This window comes from Dipteris shenzhenensis, chromosome 27, assembly GCF_047967505.1.
Source record: "Dipteris shenzhenensis isolate YYH24624 ecotype China chromosome 27, Dip_SZ_1.0, whole genome shotgun sequence".
NCBI lineage: Eukaryota > Viridiplantae > Streptophyta > Polypodiopsida > Gleicheniales > Dipteridaceae > Dipteris > Dipteris shenzhenensis.
The window spans coordinates 7,008,345-7,028,364 of record NC_141622.1 but is presented as its reverse complement, the minus strand read 5'-3'; the positions used below and the strand labels follow the sequence as shown (position 1 = coordinate 7,028,364).

Here is a 20,020-nt window from a genome sequence, read left to right as displayed (position 1 = left end):
GAAACCCTCGAGGTTACAAGTACAGGATCAAGCCTATGCAACCAATGAAGATCTTGGCATATGTTGGTGGAGCAAGGAAGCGTAGGGTACCAGCTATACAATATGTATGTTTGGACTATTTTGTAATTATGAAGCATTACTTACAAATGATGTAGTCGTTTATTTTTCTAATATCATCATGATTTTTGTAGGAATTTTATGAGGGAGGTTATTGGAAGAGATTCATATGAAAAACTTCATGCCATAAAGTATGTAGTGAAGAAGAAGAATTTATTTATATTCTTAGGGAGCCGTGCATTGTGACATGCAATATTATAGGAGGTTGCAGTTGATCTAGAGAATCTTGTAAATCCATTACAATTTCTCCATGCATGTATTGCTGCAAGCATTAGTTGGCAAGGATTCTTTTCGATATAAATGTCTTTGTAAATGTGTTTCGAGGTCAAGGTACCAGTATATGTGTAAGGAACAAAATAAATCGTGGTGTCCAAGATTGGCTAGGTGGATTTATACACATTTCAAAAAGCGTGATATTGGAAGGCACAAACAAGACAAAAGGCCAATTGAAAGCAAAAAGGAAGGTGGACAAACTACTAAAGGGGCAAAGCAAGGTCCTAGCACCTATGAGTACACGAAGTGTAACAATATCTTTCTAGATGTATGCAGGGTCCAAGTTGCAATGGTAGCGATTTACAATGTGAAAGAATGGGGTAGGTGACATTTACATTATTTTTTTGAGCCGTTATTTTATTATAATATTTTCTAGTCATGTAATCTTATAATCTTTCCGATCGTGAAGGAAAGTTAGTGTTTGTTATCAAATTGGATAATTGTGAGGTTGTAAAAGGTCACAAGTTGGAGAGGGTTAGTATTACTTTTGGACTTGCCAAAGATAAGTTAGAGAAGATATTTTGCAATTAGAAAGGCACATTTGGTATGGCTTGTTCTTGAAATGGATCTTTGATAGATCTCCAATTTCAAGTGTCATAAATGTCTAAACAAAAGGAGAGTTTCTTTGAGTTGAAGGGTTCGATCTTCAAAGTTAAATGGCACATGTTAAGAGACCTTAAAACATTTAAGTGTATGTTTGGAATGGAATTGAGTGCAAATGCAACATATCTATGTCTTCTTTGTATGCACTCAACAATTTTGAGGTAGCAACGACATGAGCACATGACAACATAAAGGAAAAGGGCAAACAAAAAGAGAAAAAGAATTTAGGAGTGTTAAAGATGTGATGACGGACCTCGCACATGACGATGCTAACAAATGGATGTATTGAAGCAATGGAGCAATGAGCTGCGACGACGATCAAGATGTTGCACCTAATAGAGATAAAATTGATGAAAAATGGGATCCAAATATTAAACATCCCATTACAAAGAGTGCATTTTTGTGTGATACACATCGAGACGCAGCTCATTGATAAGTTGCTTTACTTGCACGTTGTAATTGTATGGAACATGAAACCAAAAGAGAGTAACATCATGTATAGCAAGAATCGAAGCACTTCTCTCGAGCATGGGAAAATATTTATATATAATATATAATTATTATAACCACACATAGTGTGGACAAGAAGACGACGTGCTTCCTTCTCCAAAGAGCTATAATCCAAGGGAACGAGTCCTTCCTTGGGTGCTGAGAATATTAGCGCCGAGGATAAGTCTCACGAATGGATAAGAAACTGGCAAGAGAACTATCATTAGAGGAAGTCTGAAGTAGAGCACACAACATTCTTACTCTCCACTTAGCTAGCGTTACGTGCCTCTCCAACCTTGGGAAATGGAAGTTTGATCATTGTGGTAAGTCAAGCTTTTACAATTGTGAGAGTAGAGCATAAGGTCATCGTGAGGCTCTCCAAAGCTTCACATGGCAATAATCCCAAACTTGCAAATCAAGTAGACCATCTCTTCAAATCGAATAGGTTTGAAACGTTTATATAGTCTTTTTACAGTGAAACACACCTATATGCTTTTAGTACTTTAGTCAAAAGCTTGGCTTTTACATCAAACGAAATCAAGGACATAAAATAAAACCAAATCAAGGGCTTAGATTCATGACAAGTGGCTCAAAGGAGTGTGAGAAAACGCAAACATCTCCTAGGCTGGCGGTCGTAATGGTATTTAACATGGAAAATTAGTTTCCCGATGATGACGAGAGCTATTGTATCGACGTGCATGGATTAACGAGAAGCAGCCTGGCCCGTTGGATGGAGATCTACGTAGCGACCGTGAAGAGAGGTTTAGATATGGCGGCCTTCCATCTTGGGATGGAAGGCAGAACAACCCAGAACCCCGTTTCGCATCGCTTACGTTCATCGAGTTACTGCATCTCTTCTTAGATCTGCATACGTCCCGCCGCAGGTTCGTAGTCGTGCCTTTGGTTACTTCCTTCCGAGGCACTTGTATGAAATGTAAGTTCATCTCGTTCACGATCATTCCCTTGCCTTGCGAAGTTGCGATTATACTCTTTTCTATTCTTTATTCATAAAAAAAGGAGTCTTGACTTCCTTGGCCTAATTATGGGCTAATTACCTTCTTAATTGCAGCTGCTATAGACACAATGGTCGTGAGTAAAACCGCGCACGAGGGGGCTGGGGACATAGTACATCCTCTCTTTGCGTCTCGATATGTCCAAACGCCGCTTCCCAGGTTTGAACTTCGGGCTTCTCGGGCATAGCACGATATGACTCGGACTTCATATTGATTGCGGCTACAAAGAGAATGACTCTCGTTTCAAACATCCCGTCCATTCTTACTAGCTTCGGGGGTTTTATAAATAAAATACTAGTTCTGGAGGGGTCACCGTCGTTTCTATCCATAACGCTTACTCTTTTACTTTTCTTCTGTGGCCTACAGAAGCCGTATGCCAGAGAATGAGATTCCCAAAGAGGCAGCCTATCAAATAATCAAAGATGAGCTAATGCTTGACGGAAATCCAAGACTTAACCTTGCATCATTTGTAACAACTTGGATGGAACCAGAATGCGACAAGCTCATTCTTGACACTCTAAACAAGAATTTTATAGACATGGATGAGTACCCTGTAACAACAGAGATACAGGTTTGTAAAGCCTTTACTACGTGCTGAACGCATATCTTGCGAATTTAGTTGGAAGAAATTGAAGGGTCCTGTTTATTCGGTACGTGGTTGTAGTGTGTCTTCCATCGTCAAGACACATCGTCCTTCAGTTATAACTTACACATCATAATATGTCGATACCGTTCTGATCACCTCACTAATTCTCACATCATTAGCCAAAACTTTGACGTTACACTGCAGGAAGCTAGCGTGCTTAAGCAACTGTCTTCACATCTCAGAGGAAACTCTTTTATGGTCTGCAAACAGGTCCAGAATCAATGCTGGGCTATGTATTTTAGTTAGATCTGTCTCTACCGGTGGTCAGATGATAGATATTCGTTTTATTAGAGGTAAGTATTGTGTGGTTTGATTTTGTTGTACAAATTTGCGGGTGCGTACGTTTTAATGCATGAGAAAGCTGTTATGATACGGAACTCCGTTCGGTCGTTATTCTGTTGGTTTTTTTTAGTATAATTTTCCTTTCGTCCTTGAAAGTACGTCTCTTAATGTGCACAAAATCAATTTATAGCTTTAAATAATTCTAAGTACACGCTCTTTTTAGACCTAGCTTTGGATTGCTCCCTTTTCTTAGGAAGGTGATTGAAATGAACTTAACCAAGGAGTCCTGAATTAAATTTGTTGAAGACGGAGGTACAAACAGTTCAGCCGTACACGTTACCAATTGCCTACCAAGCACATAGTGCCTCATTTGGGCTAGAGATTCTCTCTCATTTTGTAGTCTGCCATTTCTCACAATGCTGTGTGGGCAAATTGATACAGTATATGTACTTTTTATGCTGGTTTAACATTTCTTCAAATCAAATGTTTTTTTTTTTCACGTGTAACATATATTAGGTCACAAGAACTCGTGTTCGCAGAACTGCACCATTCAAAGACACGTTAGAAATTCCACAATAGGCTTGCAAATGAACGAAATGCCAGCTTTAAAGACTATGGAAGAGAATTGTCTTTGCTGGATGCTGGATTGGTTTCTTGGGATCAAATGGTTTGTGCCATGCCACAACATTTGGTAGTGTAGAGAGTTTTATCGAGGGTGATTGCCTATACAGGAAGTCGTATGAATGAAAGAAGTGAAATGAAGTGTCGCTCCAGGAAACATGACATTCTGAAAATTGGGCAAGACTTCTTTCCATTGTTACCACTCTCTTCTAAGGAAGACAAAAGCAGCAGCCCAACATTGAAGGCGAGTTGTCAAAGTACCAGTGGTACCTGTTTCCTCCTGACCTTGACTATTTGTAAGGTAAAACTCCCATCTCAAGGGTAGTTGCCTTTGAGCACATTGGGATAAGGGGATCACCTTCCCACAAGTGAGCCCCATATCAGGAGGATGTGGGGGAGAATACCATGCAGCAAGGATGGGATAAAAAGGGAAGACTTTGGGCAGCTACATGGACATCCTTTCGAGGGGTCAAGGTGGGGACCCCTGCCTGTAGGCTAACTTTATTCAACAAAATCCACCTTCAGGGTTGACCTGAACAAGCCTTAGGGACCGAGACAACACGCAGTCTGACCAAGTGTGTGCATAAGAATTTTTTATTTGTCTCAACATGGGTGAGGCATGCCCATTCAGATATGACGAAGTTAAATTAGATTTACAATTTATGATGCAATTCAATTTGAATTTTGTACTATTCTGCTTTACAACAAATTAAAGGGTGTTAATCTTACCCAACAGGGGCCTAGATTGAGAGAGAGAAGTTTGCATCTGACATGACCATGACCTAACTAGGGGCTAGGGAAATAAGAGTAGCTCAGTCAAATACTGCAGCTGGCAGTTCTTTTATCTATTTCAAAGGCTAGCCTTGAGGTGAATTTGATTGCAACTCGTATAAGGGCAGGTATTGACAATAGATGATAGCAGGCTCTTGCATTGTCATGGTGGGTGCATAGCGAAGGCTTCAAAAGTAACACGTGACTTGGAGTATACGATCTACATGGGTGATGATTAATTCATCAATGCACTATACGAATCGCATCTTCAAGGATCATTTGCTCCATGCCCTCCAAGAATCCAATTGATTGACCATTGATTGGTCAGTGCTCTTCAGTAATTGCATTTCTAATAGATTGGCGTCTCAATTCATCAACAATTGGATGGCATGTGCTTTCTACGATTGCTTGGTGACCCTATATGCACGCTCGCCTTGCGCACACGTCTAATTGCTAGCTTTTGTATGTGCTGGCCAATGAAGTACCTTGAAGCTGCCTAAACAAGTTTGGATGGCAGGCATTAATATAATGGAAAATTCGTTGGAGAGGTTTTCCCACAGGCTGAGCTTGCAGTATGAAACCACCCCTATTCATGTCTAGCAACCAACTGACCCTTGACAAGTACAACTTAGAAAGGTTTCATTGTAAGTGTGCCCGCCAGAGAGGATAGGTTAGGTAGATGCATGGATAGGCTGCTGATACGCTTGGTTAGGCAGGTTGGTATGGCTGAGTTGGAAGCCCAAACTGGGTAGTTCAATCAACCTGTTTGGTCGGGTTAACCTGACCCTAACCCAACCCAAGCAAGCTCATGTCAACTAACCTACTGGTCGGTCCAAGGTCAGCCAAAGCTAGCCGACTAGGATGGCTGGGGGGCCTATAAATGGCTCCCCCATTCTCCGCGCACTCACATTGGGGCTTTCCCTTGGAGTGTTCTCTCTCTTGACCAGCCCCCTTGGCTGTGGGTGTATTCCTAGATCAATACAAAGTTGCTATTGCCTATCACATCTCTCTCTCTCTCTCTCTTCACATTTCTGCACATGCACAACTTTCGTAGCTTCTAGACCACACTTCTCAATCTAGAATTAAATTCAAATGGTAGTGTCCGTCAAGTAGCATCTTCAAAAGAACTTGGGAGTATAGATATTTACCAAGCATGGTAAATGGAGAAGTACCAGTTGTAGAACCCTCTGAGCAAAGTCAGAAACTGATCTCGACTCACTCACTCGATTCTCATCAGAGGTTTGAGTAGGTTGCATCCAAGATCCTCTTGTGCTAGCCTTCATCTTGTCACCTCCGGAGTGCTGACAGAAACTCAGTATGAAGACTGTGTATAGATGGATGCTCAAGTATGTGGGTGTGTGGATTTGTATGTGTGTAAGCATATGTTTATACTATGGTCTACACCCACTGTTGGATGCTGATGACGTGAGTGGGGATGTCATGGTAGCTAGTCCTTGCTATGCGTGATGGAGTTTATGGTTTTCAACCTTAAGTATGAGTGACTATCATAAGATTGAAACTGCACTATGTTGTGTTTTCAGAGGATGAGTTTGGGCATGTACCTGGATTCATCTAGATATATGCATCCAAGATCTTGTTGAATACGCTGACTTTGATGATTGTATCTCCGAATCAAATCAGTGTTGTAATCTTTCAATATCATGCCAAACATACTAAATTATACTTCTCTTTCATATATGGATTCTCTATAGTATCTCTAAGGTAGATCAAAAAACCAATTGTGAAGAATCACAAAAAAGTGGTTTATTTTACAGCAAAAGTCGAGTGTTTTAGAGTTGGTGGTACTTATCTGACTCCCGCTTCGCTTGTGTCGAAAAACCACTTCAAATGACCTCTTCTCCCTTCTCCTTTAGCCTTTCTTCCTTGTTTTTATGCTGTAAATTGGTGCACTCTATTTGGGCTACTTGTTTTGAGTGGATTGGAGCCCTAGATACCACTATAGGGGGTACTTGGTGGGTGGATCATCCCCTTAAAATCTTGTTCCGATCCGACTTTCCGTTGGGGAGAACGGGGGGATCTCTTTTCCTCACAATTTAAGGATTTTAAGGGTCTATTCACGGGGGGAGTCACGCCGTTAAGACACCCCGTTCCCCGTCTAAAGACCAAAATTTTCAAAGAGAGCCCATACCTCAGGGACTCCAAAATTCAGGGTTTGTAGGGTCCAGAAAACTCTTGCCTCCAAATCTGTTGGGTTGCACACGGTCTTTGTGCCGGTTGCATACGGCCTTGTGTTAGAGCCTTCAAATCCCGTGGTATACACAAGGGACGTCCGCTCTTCAAAACCCGACAGGGCCACCAATAGCCTGTGTCGCCGTAAGAGTGTAAAGGCCTCTTCGTCCCTGTCCGTGCAGGTGTGTGCCTCACACGCACGAGCCGCTCCTTCTGTACTGACCTCCCCGCACCTGGCATGATCGTACAGCTCCTTCCCACGCACACTCCTTCTGCGTTGACACCTGCTGTCCGTAACTCTGTTTCGCACACTTTCGCCCTCTGTCCCACACGCTCTCCTACTGTCCTGATCGTTGCAATGCATGCAGAATTTGAATACCAATTAATGCACCTTAATGCACCCTTCCCTTCCTATTGCCCCTCCGACCTAGACACGTGTGTGCACATATTTATTAATAGAATAAGTGTCACATGTCCAAATTTGATGCTCCAAAATCAAGTGTCACCATGATGATGAGGAAAGGAGAGTCATCCCATGACTTCCTTGTCAATGTGAAGATTCTCAGAGATCAACTCACAGTAGCTGGTCATAAACCTGTCATAAACAACCCACTTGACAATTTTGTTGATCAATAAGATTCCAAGGAGATTTAGATGTTTTTGTGATAACTCTCACTGCTGAAGAATTTGAGGAACCAGGCCCATTGGTTTCTCTAGGAGGAGGCACAAATGAAGTGCATGACGGAGACGACACCCACATGAAGGCCTATACTGTCAAGGGTAAGCTATACCCTTATGTCCTGCCATAGGAGATGAGGGCATTTCCTGCAAAACCAGCAGTCTATACTTTGAATCTAGCATGAGATGAATTCCCAAAAAAAGGATGCCAAGGATTTAAAAGAAGATAGGGGAAGCAAAGGAAAAACAAAAAAAAAGTTTCTATTGCAACAAGCCTAACATTTTGCGAACAATTGTAAGAAGAAGAAGACTGAACAAGCAAAAAGTAGCTGAGATATAGTTTACAGCTTAGGGGTGACCATGTTGATGGCAAACAAGGAGTGGTGGTGCACAGATTTGAATTTTCTGGTGTTCTTGATGGTAGGTGTTGCTCAGTCTTGGGAATTGAGGCCATGTCCACTGACAGAGATGGAGGTGCTCATTCAAAGATGGAGCTTGAAGAACTAGAGTACACCAAGGGAGGCATGCCTCCAATGTCAAATAGGGACAATGGGTACTTCTGACAGGTACTTCGCTTGCTACATGGCAAGCTACACAAGACTGAGTTTCTAAGAGGAGGGTATGTTTTCTCGGTTTATTTTATTGGATACTCCAGTAGATTTCTTTGGGGTGGATGGTTGTATGGGAGTTCTCTGTTGTTCGGTGAATGGAATTCGACTTCTTCCTGAGAGGTTCTACATGGGAGCTGATGGGGCATCTGCATCAACGGGTGCGTGTTGGCCCACAATGGGTCGGTGAGAGGGGGTGTTGGGATCACCTTCCCACCTGTGAGCCCCCAGATGAGGTCGACATGGGGAAGTTAATGCAGCAAGGGATGGATAAAGAGGACAGAGTTAGGGCTATGTGGGCCGTAATCTGGCTGCCACATGGGCAGCAAGCGCACATCCTTCTTAGAGACCCTGAACAGCTTCATTGGCTTGACAGTATGCCCTGTTTTAGGGCTGGGCAAAGAACAGCAGCAGCACAAAGCGGGGGCGCTGGGCCCTTTATAGACCTGGCTGCAGCAGAGCAGGTCAGGGCAGAACATACACCCCAGACCAGGTCAGCAGTGGGACAGACCAGTAGGTCCAGGTTGGCCAGACTAAGGGGCTCCATGCCCTCCATAAAAGGGCCCTTTTGGGGGCAGTCCAGTAGTTCAGTCTGCAGACGTTTTGGCCTTAAGTACACCCTTGATGCAGATCTACAGGAAGGTAGAAGAGCCTATGATCATGCAAGGAGGCTGAGCAGGAGGACTCACTTTTGTAGCTATTGAAGCCTACATGAAAGCGTGTGGCAAAGACAAGCAGTCTACCTCGATAGACAGCATACAGAACCGGTTTTGGTATCTGTGAGAATGTGCTGATGGTGCTGGTACATGTTTTGGCAGATTTTGTACTCGACTTTTCACGTCAATACATGGTCTCGTGGCTGTGTTTCTGAGTATTCTTTCTCTAGGTCTGAAGTGTCTTTTCATACATGCGTACGAGCGACGTGTGAGGTCAATCTCTCTTTCCACTGCGTGGGAGTTGACTACAGCAAGCAACTTTCTTCTCTGATAGAGCATGAATTTCCTGAAACAATGTTTCTCTTCACTATATTTTCATGACTAGATGGAACTTACTAGTTTTTTATGAAACATTTTGTCAACTGATGTCATTCATTTCAAGGGACTACAAAATGGAGGAATTATCTGATCTTTTTTGCAATACACTTATCCACAACTATTGTGTGTGGTTCTTTTAAATCCCTTTGTGTGAGAAAAGTGGGGAGCTTTATCTAATAGTGCATACACTTTCAAGCATGAAGGATATGAACTAAATATCATGCCTGTTTTGTGAAGCCAGGATCGTTGTGTGAATATGATTGCTCACCTTTTCAACTCCCCCCCATTTGAAAAGGAGCATCCCATTGGTGTTTCCACTGTTGGATCTTCTGAAGCCATTATGTTAGCTGGTCTGGCATGCAAAGCAAGTTGGAAGAATAAGCGCAGAGCAGAAGGAAAACCTGTAGATAAACCCAACTTTGTTGCTGGAGCTAATGTTCAGGTCCGTCTTTTTGTTTTTCTTTTCTTTTCTTTTTGCTTGAGAGAGAATTGATACATAAAGGTGTAGCTCCCTTTTTACCTTCAGGTATGTTGGGAGAAATTCTCCAGATATTTTGATGTGGAAATGAAAGAAGTGAAGGTTACAGAGGACTATTATACCATGGACCCTTATAAAGCTGTTGAAATGGTGGACGAGAACACTATCTGCGTTGGTGCAATTTTGGGATCCACCTATAACGGGGAGTTTGAAGATGTGAAGCTTCTTAATGAACTGCTAGAAAAGAAGAACAGAGAAACAGGGTAGGTGCTTCATGTTCGTTTTGATGGGACTTTATCTCTATTCAGTGAGGGATATCACCACCATTTTTATTCCTCCCCCTCATAATTTTTATTCCTTACCCTCATAATTTCTATCCATTTACTAATTTTGAGTTTCAATTTTCTTTGCAAGGTGGGATGTACCTATTCATGTCGATGCAGCCACAGGAGGATTTATAGCACCATTTCTGAACCCTGAATTAGAATGGGATTTTAGATTGCCTCTGGTGAGAAGTATAAATGTAAGCGGACATAAGTATGGCCTTGTCTATCCTGGGATTGGGTGGGTTGTATGGCGCATGAAAAAATACCTCCCAAAGGAGCTTATCTTTCATATAAATTATCTCGGCGGGGATCAACCAACCTTCACATTGAATTTTTCTAAAAGTAAAGTTCGAAAATTCCTCTCTGTTTTTTATTATGTCTAAGCTCAAAAAACGTGGATGATCTCTTGAAGGGAAAACACAATCTAGAACCTCCTTTTAAACATTTAGACAGAATTTATGATTCAAGCGCTCTGTTTGTATGACAGGTGCAAGCCATATTATAGCTCAATATTATCAACTGATTCGATTTGGTGTGAAGGTAAATTTCGATTTGCTAATATTTACTTCCTATGTTCACAATCTGCAACACATCACACCCGTAGGAGTAGCCCAACTGGAGCCCTTGTAATCGTTCCTATATGGTGCTCTCTGCATGTACACTAGGAGGATGAGTAAATCTAGATTGGATTTGATCATCTAAAGACCTTACATCTGACAATTTTCAGAGTGATTTTTATTTATGTATGTTAGAATTTAGGGCATCTCATGAGTGAGGGCTTCTATCTGGGTGTGCCCCGTGTCTTTGGGGCCTGCTTAAGGCTGTATCTCAGTCTGTTTTTCCCAGGATTTAAGGCCAGCTGGCTGGGGCTAATCAGGCCACCAAGGTTCTCTAACACTGGTGAGGTCAGCTGAGCTGACCTGGTCAGGTCAACCAACCTGATCTGGGTTGGTTGACTGACTCTGGGTCGGCCATTTGGCAGCCTATGTATAGGGCCTGTCCTCCACAATGGAATTTAGGGCATCTCATGAGTGAGGGCTTCTATCTGGGTGTGCCCACCCTGGACAGGAGTCGTGTCTTTGGGGCCCGCTTAAAGCTGTATCTCAGTCTGTTTTTCCCAGGATTTAAGGCCAGCTGGCTGGGGCTAATCAGGCCACCAAGGTTCTCTCACACTGGTCGGGTCAGCTGACCTGACCTGGTCAGGTCAACCAGCCTGATCTGGGTTGGTTGACTGACTCTGGGTCGGCCATTTGGCAGCCTATGTATAGGGACTGTCCTCCACAATGGAGGTGTCTTATCCACCCCCCCGGCCCCCAAACACACACACACACACACACACAGAGTTTATGCACAGTCCATGCTGTAAACCAGAGGTCCTTGCCTCAGTGCTGAGTCGCACTCTTTCTCTTTCTCTTGCTGTCTCGAGTTTTACTTCCACATGTGCAACATTTGACGATATGAACATCCTTCAATGCTCATGAATTACTGTTTGATATAATTCATACGGGTTGACAGTAGCTTCTATGTTGGATTTACTACTATGCAAATTGATTAAACTGTCAGAATCTCTTGCTAAATGTGTAATTGAAGATGATACTTTAAGTAGGCTTTTGGCTGGCCGCAAACTTCATACCATGTGCAATCTTCACACTCCAGACAGAAAACCGTAGCATTTTTTTATAAATTTGGAAATTCATTTAAAAACATCAAGCACACTAAAATCTGTTACTCCAAATATCTGATTGTTTTCATAAGATTCAGCTTTGCTTCAAAGTCCAGCATGCTCTCGAGTTTCTTTATACTCTCAAACTCATTTTAGTTTTCAAAAGCACGATATAACTACTGTGTATCTTCAAGTTTTTCAGAACAAGTCCTCACCTTGCTGCAGAATAAATATATTAAAAAGATTAACAAATCTGAATTCTCAGTTGCTAAGGCTGCAATTGTCATACTTCTGATATGGGAAAAGACTATCATTCGTAATTGCAGAATGAATATAACATAAACACTCTGAGCCTGCTCTCTGCAGAACAGCTCCGGCCTTACCTTCATTATCTGTTCATGTTGGGAGGGCGACACCACCTCCCTCAGCTTCCTTGCTCCCTGCCTTCTTTGCTCTCCCTTCGTCTCAACTTTGGAGTCACCTATGGCGAGAAGCAGTGAATGGAATTTTTCCCTCGTATCATTTCGGAGTAGCTTTGTTTTGAAACTTCCCGGTTGCAAGATGGCAAGACATTGAATATCCCTATAATAATTGTGCTTCTAGTTAGATCAATTTCAAACTCTAGCTACCTGGCCTTTGTCCTAGGAATGACACATGCTTTCCAATAATGTACATTCTTTATTTTGGATCAAGACTAACTCTTTAATTGGAAATAGACCATCAAAGGTTGTAATAACAATTTGATTGCAAACCAGTAAGGGAGATTTGTGACTCAAAAAAGGCCCTTTAGACTAAAGTTCTAAGCATGCCCTAATCAACAGTTAGGAGACTCACCATGAGGAGGTTCGGGCATTTCATTATTTACTAGAAACCATGGAGTCCCTCATTCGTGGAGGGAAAATCTACCCCTTTTGAGAATGGGCACACTCAAATTTACCGGATGTTCATCTTTTCATCCGACGATAATTGTCGATGGAACACCAAAATGTGTTGAGCCACTCTGTTGATGTAGTGTCTGATGGAAGCCATCCCCCCTCCAGAAGACCCTCTGGTTCCACCCTTGCATCCGGTATATTCATCAACCCATAAGATATCCTGCAACCAACATATTACATCAAAACCCAAAGATTATATAAATTAATAAAATATCAATTTTTAAGAATTAATAAGAATAAGAGTTTTCACTGATGAAAAATAATATCTTTAAAAAATCATATTTGGGAGGCCACTGAGACCCTAGCAACCGTGTGCTGGGCTCTGGTCGCACGATGTCGGATTTTGGGCTTGCAGGGTTTTTTACGCCTCCTCCCTTCTCTACAACTAATTAATAGGAATTTTCCATTTTTCAATGTATAGGGGACATACTTGTGAGCATTGCCTTTAGTTTTGCATGTTAGTATGGCTTATAATTTGACCTACATGAGAGTGCATATTGTGCTGTGTGAGAATATGATCATGCAAGCAATGCTACCTTCCTTCCAAAAGGAAATAATAATCAGCCCCTAGATCAACAAGGGAGAACCCTATACTTGTGGCCATAAGATGCATGGATAGGATTATTATGAAGGTAGATATGAGGCATCTCTTAGATCATTAGTACCTTGTAGGTATTGGCCCTCTTTTTTATGCAGTGGACAAGAGTAGTTGTGCTGCTGTGAGCTTCTCGTCTAGCACCGCAGTCTGTACACTTGGCAGCTGCACTAGAATTCACATGCACCTACTCCACCTCCATTTAGTGCAGCTGGTAGTGTCCACACTTGCTCCAAGAACAACCATCGGATCGGATGGACATGTAGTGGATGAAAAAGGGCGCACTTTGCAAGTCCTTCAAAGAGATTAGTGATCCAGCGCAATGTGTGTTTGTCAGATTCAATGCAAGGGTCCAATGGATCTCATTTGTGAACCATTAGATAGACATGCTATGCGTCTACTCCATCTAAATAGTCAAATAAGTACAAATTTCATAATTTTACATTAGGGACACCCTTTGCATGCTCCCAAGAATGTTTTGCCTAAGAGTAAGCAAAATTACCCATCTTCGTATATGAATTCCTTATATGGCTCTTTTTCAGTCCAATTCTTCCCTAATGATGTAGGAACTCAAAGTTAGTGCGTGGTCTATGCCCTATTGAATTTTAACAGTGGGTATAATTTTATTATTTGTTGTGAATTTCTGTGCTGCTCTGGGTTTGCATCCAAGACCTTGGCTTCCAGAGCATTCAGGGAAGTAAAAACCCTTTTGAAATTCAGAGTAAGGCAGGGGTAAATAAGTGGGGGTGTGACAGAGTCTCTCCTTGAGGGGAAAAATCATCATAAAATAATAATAGGGCTGGCCCAAACCTGTACACAACCAAGATACCTTGGCCTTGAGAGGTAATAAAACCTCTCGAAAAGGTCATATGTGACTTCATGACCTTTTAAACAGTGGGGGATATGGTCAAATGCAGCTAAATCTTCAGTGTTTACCTGTTCTTGTTCACATTCAAAAAGCAGCACCTGTTGTAGACTTGTTATGCAAAAAGTCAACTTCCTGCCCTTCCCAATTCAAAACATGGGGTAGGAAACAAAGCCCGCTGTAGTGTGAAATTCAAACAGGCACTTCACTTCACTTTTAGTAAAACAGGCACTTACTTTATTGCACTTTTAGTAAAAGTAACTGATAGATGCACAACTTTTTTTTCAAGTGAATGCTATAAAATTAGGCGCTCATTGGGGTTTAGGACCAAAAGCTGGACGACCATGACATTCTTTTTTCTCTTCAAAAAATCTCTGTTAGTTGCCAAAAATAGCTAGACTTCTGACAACCTATATCTTTTGATTGACAAATCCAAATTAGGTCATGTAGCATATCAAATCAAATGGCAAGACATGATATAGATATTTTTCTTGTTTTCTGCACCATTTAGTAAAGTTACATGCATTAAAATAAACATTTTATGAAGTTATGGCTAATTTTTGCCACCAAATTTGCAGCATGGTCGCCCATTTCAGGCTATATTTCTCAAGGGTGAGGATGGCAGGATAACCCATGCACCATGCATGAATACATGCATGCTGAAGAGAAGTACTAGGGTAAAGGGGCTAGTAAAGAGGCAAGGTGCCTTGAAAATGTCAGCATCCCCCCCTTTTTCTCCATGCAAAGACCCAATAAATAGGCATGAAGAAAGGAAAATATGCTTAGGTGTCAAGCTCTTACGAAAATAGGGGTGCACAAGACTGGCCCCTTTTCCCTACATGAACTGAAAAGTTAAAAGTAAAGTAACTGGCGCATGCACCACACATCTATGAACTGAAACGTCCCATGCACACAAACCTTTCTCATTTCTTTCCAGCAATGCATGAGCATGCAAACTCAGATCATCAATGCATGCTACCAGAATAGACTTTAGCATGTGCATGTAATTCGAAAAGAATGCATGCATGCAAAACAGCAGGTCCAATTACATAAATGCTTGCGAAAAAGGATAGAGCTTGCATGTAACTGAATGCAGCAGATTAATAGCTTGCACTTGCATCTGAAGATTCCAACGTTGCCTTTGCATGCATGCCATGCAAGAGCATGCTATCCAAGGTACTATAAAGTCGAACCTTCAATCCACAAGCCTTTTGGTCGCCAAATCAGACGAGAACAGTATTTTTCCCTTATTCTGCATGCATGTAGCTTCAAGGAACTTAACCCACCCCCCCAAAACCAGGCAGACTGTGTTTCTCTCTTCCCCATAGCCAGTCTAAACTGGGACATCAGCTCTGGACAGAGAGCCTAAGTACCCCAGAACTCACTGTTTCAGTTTGACTGTAATAGCTAAGCTTGAATCACAAATCAATCACCCCCACACACATAAGCCTATGCTGCTCTGATCATCAGAGCATAGCAGCTAGGAATGCAATCAGCCCCGACACAAGACGCTCGCATATCAACCCTGCTGAAATGTAACAAAGGCAGTTTCCTGAGTTAGCTACTTGATTAGCCTCTTTAATGGCTTGTAAATAAATAGTTCTTTTAATAAGGGGAGCCATAAGTTGCCACATGGCATCATAGGCTGGTCATCCCATAAGTAGACTAGCAATTCATGCCAGGCCCACACCTATAAAAGGAGGCTCTGTTGTACTTGACCATTCATTATCTTTGGAATAAACAATTGATTTGCTGTTCAAGATAGCTGAGTTTCTTGATGTACATAACCAAACAAGGAATGTTCCTGTCCTGTCCCTGTATAGCCCACTACAGGCTCCCGTGTAAGTCCAGCCCATGACTTACCACTCCTACTCTTTCCCTAACTCATAAGGTACTACCCTGGCCTAATTTTTCTGCTATATTTTTATCCTAGATTGCCTATTCAGTGGTGACTATCTTCGGTTAGAAGCAGTCTTCTGCCTGAAAATTGGAGCATGGATTCGTGAGCCTCATCCCTACCCCTGATCAAAAATTTATCGCGGGAAGCTGTCTCTGTCAACATCTGCCACGTGTCAGCCTGTAAGAAACCCTATTGGTCAAAGTGCTCGGATTTTGGGGCTTTTTGCATCAATGGAACGCTCTTGATTTCCTGATTCTCCCTATGTGCTGGAATCATGAAATTATTAGGGTTTGACCCCACATTGCAGTCATAATCCAAACAGATGTGGAACCAACATCCAGTCAACGATCTCCTGATAAATGCACCAAATCATGTCATATTTGGTTTGTTCTGGTTGCCATAGTCTCTAGGTGCTGCTCCTAAACTTTCGTGGATCTCAGTTCAAATGGAGGAGTTATGAGCAATTTCGACTGGCTTGGCTAAAAGAGAGCACGCCATCAGCAAGCAATGTTGCAAAGCCACTCAAATCAAACTTTCTGAAGACTACTCTTTTATGGGTGATCTACTTGTACTGGATATGGGCCCTATTGATATTGTAATGGGCTGTGAATGGCTTAGGTCACTTGGAGAGTTTTCTATGAATTTGAATGAGATATGTATATGATGTTTTTCTATGCTGGGAAACATATTACACATGGGTTTTAAGCCTCCTAAGATAGCTCTTGTATCTGCAAGGAGAATAGCTAAGGATCTCAAAGGGGTTTGTAGTATCTATGCTTTACACTTGGCCAAAGCACCACAGGGCTGCAAGTGGAGGATAGAGAAATGCAGGAGTTACTCCAAGAGTTCTCTGATGTATTTGCAGATTTGCCCCATCATCTTCCACCTAAGCAGGCATTGACCACCCCATTGTTCTGGAACACGGGTCCAAACCAGTGAATAAGGCTCCATATAGGGTCTCAAAGGCAGAAAGGGAGGAAGTGGCTAGACAAGTGGAAGAGTTATTGAGCAGAAATTTAATTACCCCCAGTCAATCTCCTTTTGCTTCTCCTGTGCTCTTAGTGAAGAAAAAAGATGGCTCTTTTAGAATGTGTATTGACTACAGGGATCTGAATAAAATCACTGTCAAGAACCGTTACCCCATCCCTAGGATTGATGATTTCCTGGATGAACTCCCCCAACCAGATCAACTCACTTCTGACCTCGATAGGGGGTGGCCCTTTGAGAAAGAATCATGTATTAATGAACATACATGAATAAACCCCGTAGGGTTCAGCAGCTCAACTCCCAGCAATAGGCTCAGTACTTTGAGCCATGCCTGAGCTTGAGGTGTAGACCACCAAGAGAGGTGGTCAATCATCAAGGTCAAATCATGTGTCCCATACCCTTGTATCCTTCCCCTAGCCAACAGGCCTATGTCCAAAGGAGGCTCCAAGTTCTCAGACCTTGAATACGCTTATAGACCTGGAATCGCTATCTTTAGCAATTAGCCCTAACTATAGGGTTCCTGCATAAAGTAGCTTTGCTTTACTTAAAGCCACACTTCCTCCTAATTAGCTCTGCTAATCCTGGAATAGTCACTAGCCCAATTCACGGGGTCTAAAGACTAAACCTCATCCATACTAGCTCTTGCACAGCCTCTCACCACCTAGCCATTTTCCACATATTGTCCCTGCTCGTTTCACGACATATAGTTAGGATGGAAGAAATGTTTGTCGTCTTTCACATGGGAAATAGAAGTTTGATTCAAATTTAAATCATAAGCAAGGAATAATTCGTTGAAAATTCTTACCTTATTATAACAATAGCTCTGGTAGATTCTTTCACGTGATGCTGGTTTATTTCAGGGATAGGGACTTTCCTGCAAGGCTCAATTACATTATCATGAGAAATCATATTTCTGTTTTCGGTATATAAATATTGAGGTTCTTGTACTTTCCTTATTCTATATAATCGAGTCTTCTAAAGTAGTAGTGGACTCTTCTCTATTTGGTTTTCGTCACAGGGTTACAAGGCTGTTATGGGAAACTGCCGTAACAATGCAATTATTCTGGCAAAGCACATAGAAGAAACTGGCAGATTTAAAATCTTGTCCAAGAAGACGGGGGCTCCATTAGTTGCATTTTCTTTGAGGGATAAGAGCCAATATGATGAGTATGCAATATCCAAGAGCTTGAGACAATATGGTTGGATTGTTCCTGCTTACAATATGCCTCCTGATGCTCAACATATAACCCTTCTCCGGGTAGTGATCAGGGAGGAATTCAGCCGTGCACTAGGGGAGAGGCTGGTTGGGCATATTCGGGAGGTGCTTGAAGATCTTGATAAACAGTATCCTCCTCTTCTACAACGTGAGGCTGAGGCCAGGCAAAATGAAAAGGAAGGAAAACAAAGAGCTGATATTACATCATCTGACAGAGTTCTGATTGCCAGTACTAACAAGATGGAATCAGGGAATGTATCTGAACCAAAAAGGAGCAAGACATCTGCCGTTTGCTGATTCCCCCCTTATCATTCAGAATACCTGACAATGTTAATAGTGGGACTTTTCTCTTGCAATTTCAGTGTTTCTAAAATAGAGTTATGAGCAACTTTCAATGGGCTGGTTTTTTCCTCATTTCTTCAGAAATGAAGTCCTTATTCCTTTTCTTTTTTCTAAACGCAAATCTTTGTTATACCTTTTTCGAGCAAACCAAGGAGGGGAAAAAGGAGCGGCAATTCCACATTTGTACTGTTAGTCAAGACAGTAAAGAGTCAGAAGTAACATTTCAGGAGTTCCGCTTTTTCATGAGAAACCCGTCCAGATTGGGTATTTCCATAAAATATTAAATGCACAAGAGCTTTCAAAATGTTGTTGAAAGACTGAAATTAGAGTATGTAGCCTATAGACAGATGTTTGAAGCCCGAAGTACAGTAGGCACTGTAGATGCCCTCTGCCCATTGTAGTATACCTAAATAAGACATAGTAACTGCTCACCACTTAGTAACTGCTCGCCACTTAGTTTTTACTGACAACTAAAGAGTCAAGACTTGTAAGATCATTGAATCATCTCTCTCTCTCTCTCTCTCTCTCTCTCCAAAACAGGCACGCGCAAAAAGTCACTAGTTAGTAAAGGTGCTAAACATTCGTCACTCAAGGGTGTAGACATTAGCTTAAACTTAGGTCTTGAGTTCAAAATAAAGTATAATAGAGAGAATGGGGATCGAGCAGGAAAACATAGAGCAAATCTGGACTCTGAAGATGCAAATAACAGAGTGTCATAATCATAATAGGATGTGGACCGGTCTATGTAAGTAGGCATCCCAGACTGAATGTGTAGTGGCCTTGCTTATTGTGTTGCCATCATCAGACTCGAGGCAAGCGGCCCATCCTCATCTTAAATATAGTAGCGGTCATCCTCCTGGACGACGTCCACCACAACTGCAACGCCATCGTGTTGGATGAGTCATTTAATGCCGCCTTCTCCCTCGGGCGGTTGTATTTACATGCGAGTAGCCATGCCTTAGGGAGCCAAACATCAGTCTCGGCAATCTGTCGCTAGATATGAGACAAGTCGCCAAGATCGTATCATGATGATAAAGGAATCGTTCTCCGCATATTGTGGTTCCATACATGAGCAAGTGCAAGAAGTCAATGAGCATTGAGCAATGAAAGAAATACCATGTATATTTCTTTTCTTTGTATGTATGTCACCTTTGCAGCACTTGAGGTACAGCAAAAGTTGTGGAACTCCAGAGTCATGCTCAATCCTACTTTGCCAATAATTGGTCATTGAAGATGTCAAATAACGTACATAGAATAGGTATATCATTGGAGTGATAGACTACGTGACCAAGTGGGTATCTTTAGAGACAAGTCACCTTGAAGCAATACCAAATTCATATATTAAAAAATATTATTTGTCAGCTTGGGTGCTCGATTGAATCCATCTG

The 20,020-nt window shown here is 41.9% G+C and overlaps 2 protein-coding genes across 3 annotated transcripts; one reads left to right on the top strand and one right to left on the bottom strand.

The window, feature by feature from the left end:
- The first annotated feature begins 2,565 nt into the window (after positions 1-2,565).
- On the top strand, positions 2,566-18,776 carry LOC147883804 (glutamate decarboxylase 4-like). The gene is made up of 7 exons (XM_087398110.1): positions 2,566-2,654; positions 2,862-3,066; positions 9,567-9,767; positions 9,852-10,066; positions 10,218-10,471; positions 10,617-10,669; positions 18,093-18,776. Exons 1-7 carry the CDS (start codon positions 2,566-2,568, stop codon positions 18,585-18,587), a joined length of 1,512 nt encoding a protein of 503 aa, XP_087254236.1. The 3' UTR covers positions 18,588-18,776.
- LOC147883805 (uncharacterized) lies at positions 7,478-12,845 on the bottom strand. 2 transcript variants are annotated; one of them, XM_087398111.1, is made up of 3 exons: positions 12,730-12,845; positions 12,176-12,374; positions 7,478-7,830 (listed from the first exon to the last, which is right to left on the bottom strand). In XM_087398111.1, exons 1-3 carry the CDS (start codon positions 12,819-12,821, stop codon positions 7,780-7,782), a joined length of 342 nt encoding a protein of 113 aa, XP_087254237.1. In that variant the 5' UTR covers positions 12,822-12,845; the 3' UTR covers positions 7,478-7,779. The 2 variants fall into 2 exon arrangements, with proteins under 2 accessions (XP_087254237.1, XP_087254238.1); XM_087398112.1 differs by lacking the exon at positions 7,478-7,830 and adding an exon at positions 11,971-12,011.
- Positions 18,777-20,020: the final 1,244 nt, after the last annotated feature.